General features: G+C 40.5%; 1 protein-coding gene across 6 annotated transcripts in view; it reads right to left on the bottom strand.

The window, feature by feature from the left end:
• The window catches only part of ACSL4 (acyl-CoA synthetase long chain family member 4), an 80273-nt gene that overhangs the window by 27696 nt on the left and 39510 nt on the right, over window positions 1–13067 (bottom strand). For 2 of the 6 annotated variants that reach the window (XM_061409423.1, XM_061409424.1), the window contains exons 3-9: window positions 6084–6320; window positions 5670–5847; window positions 5190–5299; window positions 4934–5072; window positions 2064–2214; window positions 1800–1923; window positions 978–1049 (exon numbers count right to left, since the gene is read on the bottom strand). In XM_061409423.1, the coding sequence (XP_061265407.1) occupies window positions 978–1049; window positions 1800–1923; window positions 2064–2214; window positions 4934–5072; window positions 5190–5299; window positions 5670–5847; window positions 6084–6311 (1002 nt within the window). In that variant the 5' untranslated portion in view covers window positions 6312–6320. Of the gene's footprint in view, window positions 1–977; window positions 1050–1799; window positions 1924–2063; window positions 2215–4933; window positions 5073–5189; window positions 5300–5669; window positions 5848–6083; window positions 6614–13067 lie in introns of all 6 variants that reach the window. The other 4 variants (XM_061409420.1, XM_061409422.1, XM_061409418.1 and 1 more) reach the window with 3 other exon arrangements.

The following is a 13067-nucleotide window of genomic DNA, read 5'->3' on the forward strand; positions in this document are numbered from 1 at the left end:
CTAATCACAGGCTTTCCATATGCAAAAATAATTCTTAGAAAGATAATCGGATAAGATGTAAAGTCTGATCATAATACAAGCAGTAGTGATACTCCCACTGGAGTTTCTAAAGCCTAAAGTGCTAGAATATATTTGACTATACAAGTTAGAAACATTGTTAAATATTTAATAATTTATCATTACAAGGCTATAAAATGTAACATCTTATTTTTATGAAAGGCAATATTTCACATAAAGATTTTTAATATCTAGAATTCAATCTGATGTGACGAGCTCACTCATTGGAAAAGACCCTGATGCTGGGAAAGACTGAAGGCAGGAAGAGAAGGGGACGACAGAGGACAAGATGATTGGATGGCATCACCTACTCTATGGACATGAGTTTGAGCAAGCTCTGGGAGTTGGTGATGGGACAGGGAAGCCTGGCGTGCTGCAGTCCATGCGGTCGCAAAGTCTCAGACACGACTGAGTAACTGAACTGAACTGAGAATTCAACTTTTTTTCTCTGGGAGTTCTCTCATATGACAGTTTCCTTAATCTTTCTTAGCCACCATAAGGGTCAGCAGCTTGGATTCTAGATTCAGCTCTGCCATGAACCAGCTCTGTAACCTTGGATACACTGCCCCAGTTTTCTAGGATGGCCTCAGTTGCCTCATTTTTAAATGAAGTGACTAAACTAAATGATCTTTGGAGTGTCATCTATCTTTATAGTATTATGACCAATTCTCAGACTAGGTAATTTGAGCTAGGTCAGTTTCATCACTTAATTTTCAAGAATCAGCAAACCCTTACAGGCATCCACTTTAGAAGTTTGCCATTTCATCTTTTCCAGATGCTTATCTAAGATTTTAAGGGACACATTTTACTGTAATTTCCACAAAGTACAATTGTTTAAAAACGTTGACAAATATTTAAGAGGGTTACTTTTTTTAAAGTCCAAGTGCAGGCCATGGATGACACTGACATGCTATACTCACCGGGACAGCAGCCATGAGTGTAGGCTTCAGTACAGTACAGTCTCCTTTGCTTCCCTTTTTAATTTTGCTGGACTAGAGTAAACAAAAAGTAAATAGGATCAAGGAAAGAAACCTTAGCAGGAAAAAGGTTATAATTTAAGTATTAGCAGGAGCAAAGACAGACATTTACACATGGAATTTGCTCTGTACTGCTCTGTGAGTTATCTGTTCCAACTATCATAACCTACAAGTCTGAGGTATGAGGATATTAGTGTTTTTGTCCTGTAGATGATTTCTTCTAGCACATTTCAGTCTTTCTTATAGGAGAAACTCTGATCCAGGATAAAAGAAAATGGGGTATTTTGGTAAACTGAGCGTTTTTACTAATAACATATCACACATAGCACAGACTATCCATTTTCAAACAAAAACAAAAAAAGGTGAAAAAACCTAAACTAAGGTAGATCAAACACTAAAACAAAACTGAAAAAAATTTTAATTTTCTTTGATCAGCCAGAAGGCAAAGCCACATCTCAAAGTCATCTCTATGAACATCAACTAGCATCATATAGAAATACTATTTTGGTAACATTTTGGTTGATAGAATACTGAAGACAATGAAAGTAATTATCAGTCTCAAAATAATTTTAAAATATATAGATAAAGCAATGCTAACAAATCCTCAAGGTTATTTTCTATAGCAACATACTGCTCATGGGAGCTATTTTTGAAGCCAAGGAGAAAGTTTTAGCTGAATTAAAATATTTCATGTTTTAGTAAACTGTTCTCAGCCGAACACTGTAACTTAATATGATCATGTCAATAGACTGAAAAGCTTGTCACCTGGTCAGAGAGTGTAAGTGGAGAAGAATATCCAATCCTACAGCCATAGGTAAAGCAAGAGATCTCTGCTGTCAACTCAAGCACATGAGCCAAAGGCAGGTAGCCAATATACGTATCCTTTGGTCTAAAACAAAGTAAGAGAAAGATTCTAGCCATTCTTAAAAAGACATTGTAAATTAGAAACATCAATTATTGTTTTACTATAGTCTGAGTTTAGAGAATGTCAAACATTAGTTCTAAGAACACTCAATAATTTTCTCTTACCCCAGCCCAGGAATTCTCTCACACTGGCCAGTCATTCCAGCTATCAAATTGCTATGATGCATCATCACTCCCTTAGGTCGGCCAGTAGATCCACTGGTATACATGACAATAGCCAAGTCTGAAGGAGTTGGTCTATTTGGAGAAACGCTCACTAAATGAATGAAAAAGCACATTTCCTTTAGTTTAAAAGTTAAATTGTCAAACAGAGATAAGATTTTTAGATTCTGGTGTAATGATAAACTATTTAAAACAAATACTCTCTATTGATCATCAACAAGAAAATGGTTATCCAATTCTGGTTACCTGCAATGAGAACTTCAAACTTAATTTGGCCCATTTTCTGAATGTTTAGCCTAATCCCTCTCCACAGTGCTGTTTACAGGGTTTTGTTGTGGAAAGATATCTAAGATCTGGAGAATTAGGACGATAGAGTACTGTGTGTGAGCTCCTCAAGCCTCAGTTTTCTCATGTCTAAAATGAAATGGTTGGACTAGATTTTGGTTCTTAACCACTGGTGGGCATAAGAATCGCCTGTGCAACTTAAATAAAATACTATCTCTGGACCCTAGCTCTGAAAATTCTGGTTTTGTATGTCTGGAATGGATCACAGGCTCCACAGGTGACACTCATACACACTCCTGATTGAAAACCAACTGGACCTGACTCTTTTCAAGTTTTTAGAAAAATAATTTTATTTTAAAAAATAATTGAACCATGGATGTTGAGTAAGATAACAATAAGATAACCATTATACATTTAACATATTTTTTTAATTAGATTCCAAGTAGCAAGTAAAATCCAAAGGACATCAAACCAAAATGATGTCTGTGTTTTGATGGTTACTTCTTGAAATCTATAAAGGAAATCATTTCTTGAAACTGCTGAAAGTGCAGTGACATAAAAACTGTAACAGGAAGTTGTTTCTCTCTCTGCTACACACACACATACACTCACTCATGCCTGTAGTTAGAATATTTGGTATGTGTCTGGACTGGGGATTCTTTTGGGTCTTTCAGAATTAATGCTTCTTTCCCTATCAGGGTCAGACCATACTTCGATTCTTTTTAATCAAAATCAAACAGGAATTTTAGGAAACCAAGAAAAAGAGACAATTTAGAGGGGCTTAGATGGCCTTCAATTCCCACCAAAGGTAATATCTAAACAGTTTCTAAACTTTGTTTCTTCTTGCTGTCTGCCTTCAGGTAGGAATGTTTAATCATCTTGTGTCCTGAGCTCCAGTGCCGCCTCTGCTTGTTGAATGATTAAGGGAAAGAAATAGAGAGGTCTTCCCAACAGATTACAGTTAGCTGTCTTGAGCAGGGATCGGCCAACTTTTATTGCAAAGGACCATAGAGTAAATATTTTAAACTTGGAGGGTCGTATGGTCTCTCTGCCAAAGCTACCCAGGTTTGTTACTGGAGAGTGAAGGAAACCATAGGCAGTTGTTAAACAAATGGATGTGACTGTGTTCCAATCCAACTTCATTTAGAGAAACAGATGCAGGTTGAAGCTTGCTAACCTGTCTGCTAGAGTTGTGCTTCTCAAACTATGAGGACCTTTTTTCCCCCTAATAATTTATGGATGGATGCATTTGTAAAATACAATAAAAGAAGGTAGAGATGAGTGGACTAGGTAGGATATGTGGGTCTATCATGTTATGGCTCACACAAAATTATGAGGACCCCTACCTCCCATAGTTTTATGCCAACAAATCCCAACCAATCAGGACTTGTCAGTCAACTTTATCCCAATCTTGCAGTGTCAACCTGGTGTTGAGACACAACTCTCCATGGGTCTGTTGAGTTTCTGCACATCTTGTGAGCAGAGGCACTGACTTTATTCTGGACTATCTTTTCAAGGATGATTCCACAGTGAACAGCCTTGGAAGATAGAAAAAGTGTCTCCCTCTGGAGCAAAGAACAGGCATGCTCACTGTCCAGTGCAATAAAGATAATACTTTTCCTCAGAGCAAAGGGCAGGCATGCTGACTGCCTGTTATAAAAGACTTGGCTTCCTCATCTAGCAGAGTATTGTGATCTTCTCATTAAACATGTGAAAGAAAATAATTTAAATGGAATATTTCAACTGTTCAACCCTCTCTGACCTGATGACCAACTGACATTTTGATATGACACACTTAACTTATTTCAAATGGAACACCAACTACCATACCAGTAGTAGAATAAATCCAAGTATGGTTTTATTTATGGTTTGTATCCTCAGAGATATGATTAAAATCAGTAGCATTAGCACTAAAAAAAATAAAGGAAAATTTTACTGAATGCAAGGCCTGAGATCTGTCCCTTACATGAGGTTCAGACTGGAAGGTTATAGTAGGTTTTTAACAAAAAAAAAAAAGGGGGGGGGAAGAAAGTTTGGCAGCAGCTGCCATAAATCTGAATCATCGAATGCATGCATGCTTAGTTGCTAAGTTGTGTCCAACTCTCTTCAACCCCATGGACTGTAGTTTGCCAGGCTCCTCTGTCCATGGAATTCTCCAGGCAAGAATACTAGAATGGGTAGCCACTCCCTTCTCCAGGGACCTTCTGAACCCAAGGATCGAACCCCGGTCTCCTGCATTGCAGACGGATTCTTTACCATCTGAGCCACCAGGGAAGCCCTGAACCATTGAATACTTCTCAGTAATTTAGTAAATTTTCAAACAGTGGTTACCTTTTTGAGGAGGGAGAGAAAATCTTAATATTATATGGTCTTGATAGTTTTTAAACATTTTTCATGTTATTTTTTATTGAGTTATACAAACCTTTTTTTTAAATCAGAGAACTTAACAGTTTTCACTTGTATTATTTCTTTAATTTACTGGAATAAGAAGCCTTGAACCAATTAATAAATTTGTTTGCTTTACTTACAGTTTTCTGGCTTGGATCCCAACTCTTCTACTGATTGCATGCTGTGAATCTCAAATCCTTCAGGGTATTCTGCTTTATTGATAGTCTTATTGTCCACATAAATGATATGTTTAACACAGTTGATATCTATCAATGCAGTCTGTTGAACAGAAGGAAAATCCAGCTATTAAATATGGGCCCGCAATCAACTTCATTACTGAATATTTTCCTATGCTGTCAAATGCTACCATAAATTAAAAGAAAATGTCATATTTACCTTAAGTTTACTCTCCAGAAGTTCAACACTAGTAATCAGATATGTAGCCTCAGATTCATTTAACCCATGAACTACAGCTTCTCTGCCAAGGGTGGCATATAAAGTCACAACTACATAATAAAAAATAAACACAAACATTAAATGATAAACATTTCTTAGATATATTATTTCAGCCAACTTTTAATGGTAGACTCACAGACATGAATATATTTTGTAATCTACTTTGCTTTCATAGTCTCTGCTCTTACCCTTCCACTTTGCCTCAAACTTCCTGGCAGTTGCAAATGTGTCTTACAAATTCTCAGGATTATAACTCTCTAAACCTAAAGAAACCAGAAAATACTAAAAGTGCCACAAACTGGGCACAAATTCATCAGTTAGGATTCTCAAGGTCAACAGGTTCTGGCTTAACACTTGCTCAGGACAGTTTCATGTATAAGAACAGCCCACTCTCTCCCTCCAAAACCACCAGGCACTTACGAGGAAAATTGTACTTAAAGCAGGTCTGTGCCGCAATCATCCATTCAGCCCTGGTCTCACAGAAAATGGCAATGGTGCTCTTTGGCTTCAGTCCCAGTGCAGTGAGTCCACTACCGAAGTTATTCACTCGGCGGTTCACTTCGAGATAGTTCAACCATTTATAATTCCCGAGAATTAACTGTTAGAGTGAGAGATGCTGTAATATTAGCATATGTGCTCAAACAAGCAATTAAAATACTATTCAATGGGGAGAACTCAAAATTGCCCTTAAGTGAATATACAGACGCTAGGAACAGCTTTGGAGAATTAGTTACAGGCACTATAATGAAATGTTGGCATGTTTTAAATGCACTTGATTTATAGTCAAGTGTACCTTCCCCTTAAAAAAAAATAGAAAGCCCCAAAATGCTTTACCTTCTTAAAAACCTTTCCATTTGGCTGCATTTCATTTTCTTCACTTAGGACTTCCCTGGTTCCCAGGCTCTCCTTCTTCCCAAACTTGGAGACAGCATGATCGAATAATTTATCCAGGGTGTCTGCTCCAGGGATGTCTATGACAGCTAGCGAGTCGAAGTGCGTGACAGAACGATATGGACTTCCAGGTTTGTCTGAGGTGGGCTTAGCTTTTATTCTCTTTGCCATAGCGTTTTTCTTCTTAGCATTGGTAAGAAAATACCATGGAATAAATATAAGGGCACTGTATATTGTTATTAACAGGTGGATAGGCAGCAAAATAATGGTGAGCACACTTTGCTTAAGTTTCATGGTGGCAAGGCTTCTAAAATGATGTTTATTTCTTGTTATTCTTTGGCTTCAGAAAGCCTGATTTTGCTGAAGAAGGCAATAATGGGAGCAGCAGTAAGAGTAGCAGAATAGTCAAGGCAGTTCAATTTTAATGATACAGAAAGAGTTAGTAATCTTTGGAAGCCGACAATAAAGTACACCTGCAGGTGAAGACAATGAACCAGGCAGAGAGCAGGGAAAACAAAACAAAAACAAAAGAGTATTAACAAGTTGATAGCACCATTGATTTAAATACTCAGGTTTTTATTAGTTTCTAGCATTGATTTGATACGAGAAAGCGGAAATAACTGGTCTGAAAGACTGGTATTTTCCAGTTTTAATCATTATGGCCATAAATTTTAGATGAATTTTTGTAGGTTATCTGGTATACTGCACGTGACTCTACAAGTCCGTTGTATAACACTATAGCAACTATATGAGCACATGCCTGTGATATTTAAGTTTGGCTAAATTTTAGGAGAGTAGAGAATGCCAATACTGAGGTTTCTCTTCAATATGCACATGTAAACTAAACAGCTTTAAATAGTATTTGACTTTTTCAAAAGAGGGGAAATAAACCCACCAATTTTGGTTTATTTCTCAATGATCAACCCAGAAATATTCTGAGTTCTTCATTATGATAATTTTTTAGTAATGCTATTCATTATCGCCTATCCCCCAAATTGGACTAATATAATCATAAAATCATTTCCTACATGTCTGTTTTGTGCTCAAATTGCACCAGTTGCCTGGGAGTGGCAGTATTAAGTCCAAGGCAGTGTAAGTCTCCTGGCCCCTGCTCATTATGAGTTAACAGTTATGAGGTCATCAGCACACAAGATAGATCCAATGTTTTTCAAACTTTGTTTGCAGGAGAAAGGGGCAGCTAACCCATTTCATCAAATAAACACTAGTGAAGATTTCCCATCTGTAAACACTAAAGTAGAATTGCTCTGGCAGAAGCAGGGATTGGGGGTGCCCTGAGTCCCACCCTGGACTTCCTGGAACCCCATTCTCAAAGTGACCACTCGACCTTCTTTCCAATGAAGAGTCTGTAGAAATACCTAAGTCCTGTGGTGCACAGTGCAAGCAATTAATGTGATAGCAGTTCAGAGCAAGTGCAAAATGGTCCACAGTTACAAAGGGAAGCTTTGTGGAGATTAGACTTAAGCTGGACCTTATGTTGGGGATCTGGAAACAAAGGAAAAGGACAGAGGTCATTCTGGGCTGGGGAACCACATGAAGAGAGGAATGAAAAGACTCTAGGAGAGGAATGAGTGCAAATAATAAGGACACTCGCCTGACTGGGGCACAAAGTACTCGCCACAGCAGTACAGGCCACAGTAGTACATGATCTGACAAATCAGGCGAAGTAGTTTTCATTTGATTTGGCAGGAAACTGGAGGCCACTGCAGGTCAGAAAAACAGTGCCAACTGGAAAGGAACTGCAGAAACAGCCTCATGGAGAATAATCTTTCTCCAGGAGCTTGCCTTCCGTTGAGAAAGCTATTTTGGTGAGTGGCAGTATATTTCAACTAGAAAAAAGTATAGTATTAGCTCACTTTGAGGGGCCAAAGCAAAGTGCATCCTTCTGCAACTCCTGTGAAAATCAACTACTGACCCCAAGACAGTTGTGCCTTTTTACACCAATTACTATAAAATGGTAACATAATCCTTAAGCCTGCTCTGCTGTTATTCATGTTGTTCAACTGAGCGTGGTGAAATGAGCAAGAAATTACAGATGAAACGACCTGTGATTCAGGCCCCTTCTCTGTCACTGACTAGCTGTGTAACCTTGGGCAAAGCCTCTGAGCATAAGATCTGGCTAGATCAGTAGGCCTTAACTTCCTAGGGGTGATGGACCACTTTCAGAATTCAATGAGTACTATAGACCCAGTTCTCCTCAGAAAGATATGCAAAATGGTATACTCAAATTCAGGGAATTCCTGAGTTCCCTGGAATCCATCCATGAACACCAAAGGTTGACACCACCCTTACAATTTCCTGGGGCCCTTGCAACTTTAACTTTATGCTTTACTATACCTAGAAAAGGGCTTCCCTGGTGGCTCAGTGGAAAGAATCTGCCTGCCAATGCAGCAGATGTGGGTTTGATCCCTGGGTTGGGAAGATCCCCTGGAGAAGGGAACAACTACCCGCTCCAGTATTCTTGCCTGGGAAATCCCATGGACAGAGGAGCCTAGAGGGCTACAGTCCATGGGGCCACAAAGAGCCAGACACAATTGAGTTACTAAACAATATACCTAGAAATTGCTTTCTCCATCTCTCTGACAAGTCTCATCACCCTTTTTTTTTTTTTTCAAGATAGAATACACCAAGGGTCTATCATAGTGCCTGATCCTCAGTATGCAAGATCCCCTCTAATAATCCTCTCCTCCATCAAACATTCCATGACTACCCAAATCCATGATAGTCTCTCCTTTTCCTAATTTCCCACATCACTAGAAATGTCTACCACTCATTCTGATCCTTGATTATGTCATCATTTTTAAACATCTAAGCATCTAAGTATGCAGCACAGACCAGTAGTTCGCAACCCTATCAAATCCAGCACCTCTTTATTATAACAAATATTTTATAATACTCCTTTATAAACCCTAAAGGGTACTCAGAGATGATAGTCTACTTACACACACAGTTTTAAAAATAATTCCTTACTGATAATATAAAGAAGTACTGAAAGGAAATTAATTCAAAATAAATACTTATTTCAATACATAAATTCTCAGGGACAATACCAGAAGACAAAAGTCTTTAGACTGATAGAATCCCCCTAAGTGGGGAGTATCACCTCAGTCTCATTTGAAAAATGGGGCTGAAGAAGCAGAAGACAGCTTTTGACAATATTACAAACTAGCTGGATTTAAACTGTGCTGCATGCTTTTCAGTCAATTGTTTTGTTATATACACTTAATTTTTTACACAGACTTCCCTTAAGTCTTAGAGGTAGGGAAACATCTACTTAATCCTCATAGTACACACACACACACACACACACACACCCCACAAGGCTCAAAGAACACTGAGGTAAAGAGAGATCATTTAGTTTAGAAGTTTTCTATTTTTTCTGGTGGTGCTGAGGCTGGGGGCATGGGGTGGGTATGGGTCACTCATTTGAATAAAATCTTATATGCACATGGAAACACAAGTATAGATAAAAGAAAAAAGCAGAGTTGCTTCAGTTGGGGAAGCTGTGTGAGCACCTGAAGGGACTCTATGGAACCTCCATTTCAGCTGAGTATTTGAGCCACTGATGCTGTCTGATCTTTCATCTCCAAGGGAAGTGAATGAGTGACAGTGCAAATTGCATCCGAGGTCTGTCCCCAAGTTTGGTGCTCTTTCAAGCACCCCCCGCTCCCAGGCAGCCTCCGCTCACTTTGGCCTATCATTTAAAAATCCTTCTGTATCAAAAATTTTCCAGCATTACACACAGTCTGCTGATAAATTAATTTTTTAAAAAAATTTGAACACCGACTATGTATGTTTTGAGCACATAATACAAAGATGAGTAAAACATGCTCTCAATCCTTTGCATGCACATCTGCATGTCCATATGTATGGTAGGGGGCAGGGAGATGAGTTCACAAACATATACAGTAGACTATGATAGATCCCATCAGAGAAGCAAGAACAAAAGGTATTCAAAAAAGGGATGAGATTACACCCAGTTTGGGGATCGGGGAGAGATGGAGGACGAAGGAGAACTACCTAGGAAGGTTTCACAAAAAAAGCACAGTATTTTGGGTTGGTGTAAAGGATGGGAACATTTTCAAAAGGAGAGGACAAAGACTGGGAAATGAGGATGGTCCTCATGGACTCTGGGGAATGGCTGGCAGCAGAACTGCAGGATGTATCAGAAAACAGCAAGCAGCATGGCAGATGCTTTCGAGCTTTCTGCTTTTAAAGTGCTGGTCCCCTTTTGTGATCTAAGTCATATTATTTCAGAGTCAATGCTACTAGAATGTCACTATAAGAGACACATGTGTATAGTGATTTGGTAACTTAAGATTAAACACCCTGCTATTATATTAGAAGAAAGCCTATGATAGGTTGGGTGGTAAACACCCTAATCAAAGGAGATCTGGCTTCTCAACTCAGTATCTGCTCTTAAATGTGACTCTGGACAAGATATACGACCTCTCATGTAAAGCTCTGTACCAGCGGCATCATGTGCAATCGGGAATACTGCTTGTGTTCTACTTGCTTGCCATCTACTTCATGGCACTGTTGGGAAAGTCCTCTGTCTGATCCAGCTTCACTTCCATGGGTGTGTGGTATTGGTCCCTGGAATACACTCTCAACTCTCTTGCCCCTCTCCCACTTTGGTGTACTCACTCAGCTAAACCACGACCTGGTTAAATCCAGTTTACCACCTTATCTGCACCCTTCCCCATGCAGCTGAATTTGGCTGGAGAAACACCCAACAGAGCCAAACATCCCCCTTTAGATCCATGGCTGCTCCCTCAAATGGACCCTTGAAGCTGCAGAGAAGCCATGCTGCCCTGCCCTAGGCCATCCACAGGCTTGCTCTCCTGGGGTTCATGCTTTGTTTTCTCTCTTCAGACCACCAAGTCTCCTTCACTGTCCTCAACCTCAGCTGCTGACCTGGCTTACCATTTGGCTGAGAAAACTGAAACCGTCTGAAGAGAACGTCCACAGACTCCCACCAGTGTCTCTGCAACTACTCGCATCTGTGGCCACATCTCTCCTCTCTCCTCTCTCCTATGACTAGAGATGGGCTGGTAATGCTCCCAGCCAAGGCCGACCCCTTCTCTCATGCATGAAGCCCCTGTCTAGACTAGAAAGACCTTGATGCTGCTGCTGCTAAGTCGCTTCAGTCATGTCCGAATCTGTGCGACTCCATAGACAGCAGCCCACCAGGCTCCTCTGTTCTGCTGCTCTATTAACTCTTCCTTCTCCTGCCTCATTAATTTCTCCTGCTCTGCTGAACTGGTCCCACCCATATTCTAACAGGCTATGATTTCTTTCATCTTAAAAACCATTCCCTCTCTTGTACCTTATTCTCTGCCTGTGGCTCCATTTCTTCTCCTTCTCTGTGTGTGTGCTAAGTCACTTCAGTCACGTCTGACTGTTTGGACTATAGTCCGCCAGGCTCCTCTGTCCATGGGATTCTCCAGGCAAGAATACTGGAGTGGGTTGCTGGGCCCTTTTCCAGGGGATCTTCCCAACCCAGGGATCAAACCTATGTCTCTTAAGTCTCCTGCATTGGCAGGTGGGTTCTTTACCACTAGCGCCACCTAAGAAACCCTCTCCTTCTCTGTAAGACTCCTTTAAAGAGTTGTCCCCATGCCCTGTCACCCAGTTATCTCCCATTTTCTTTTGACCCCACTAAGCTCAGGTTTCCTCCTGCTGCTGCTGCTGCTGCTAAGTTGCTTCAGTCGTGTCCGACTCTGTGCGACACCAAAGACAGCAGCCCACCAGGCTCCGCCGTCCCTGGGACTCTCCAGGCAAGAACACTGGAGTGGGTTGCCATTTCCTTCTCCAATGCATGAAAGTGAAAAGTCAAAGGGAAGTCGCTCAGTCGTGTCCGACTTTTCACGACCCCATGGACTGCAGCCCACCAGGCTCCTCCGTCCATGGGATTTTCCAGGCAAGAGTACTGGAGTGGGGTGCCATTGCCTTCTCTGCAGGTTTCCTCCTACCATTCCACAAAATTGCTTTGCTCAAGGTCACCAATGACTTCCATGTTGTCAGATCCCAAGGTCAATTAAAGCTCAGGCCTCACCCTGCCCTTGACCCACCACCAGCCTTTAGCCCAGTTGACCCCTCTTTTCCTGCTGGAAACTTCTTCACTTGGCTTCCAGGAGAACCCATTCTTCAGATTTTCTTCCGACTTCCCTGACAATTCTTTCTCCATCTTCATTGCTGCTTCTTATCTCCCAGACCTCTCAATGATACAGTGTTCAGTCCTTGAACCTCTTCTTTATCTAAGCTCACTCCCAAGGTGATCTCATTTAGGCTCATAGCTTTAAACAACATAAATATGGTGATGATCCCAAAGTTTCTCTGCTAAGCCTGGAGGTCTCCCTTAAGCACTAGGTTTGTATATCCAACTGCTTCCTCAACAGATCCATTTAGATATCAGTTACATACTCATTTAATACATATGTATTAATAGGAAATTGAGCTGCTGATCATCCTTCCACAAATAGCCCACTCAGTCTTGCCCGTCTCTGTAGCTCCAGTTGCTTTAACCAAAGGCCTTCAATCAGGTTCACTTTCATCCCCCTCTCTTTCTCACAATTCCACAGCCAATTCAGCAGCAAATCCTACCAGCTCTACTCACAAAACAGATACCAAAGTTAACTACTTCTCACCACCTCCACACATACCAACCTGGCTCAAGCCACTGTCTCCTCTCACCTGGAGAACTGCAATACCCAATGTGAGCTCCCTGCTTCCACTTTTATAACAAATTATAAACTCAGCAGCCAGAGTGCTCCAGTTCAATTGTAAGCTAGATCATGCCATTCCTCTGCTCAAAACCTTTCAAAGAATCCCCATGTGACTCATTCAGAAAAAAACATAGTCCTTACTCCAATCTATAAGAAGGGACCTGTCCCCCACCTCAAGTTT

Source organism: Bos javanicus, chromosome X (assembly GCF_032452875.1).
Source record: "Bos javanicus breed banteng chromosome X, ARS-OSU_banteng_1.0, whole genome shotgun sequence".
Taxonomy (NCBI): Eukaryota; Metazoa; Chordata; class Mammalia; order Artiodactyla; family Bovidae; genus Bos; species Bos javanicus.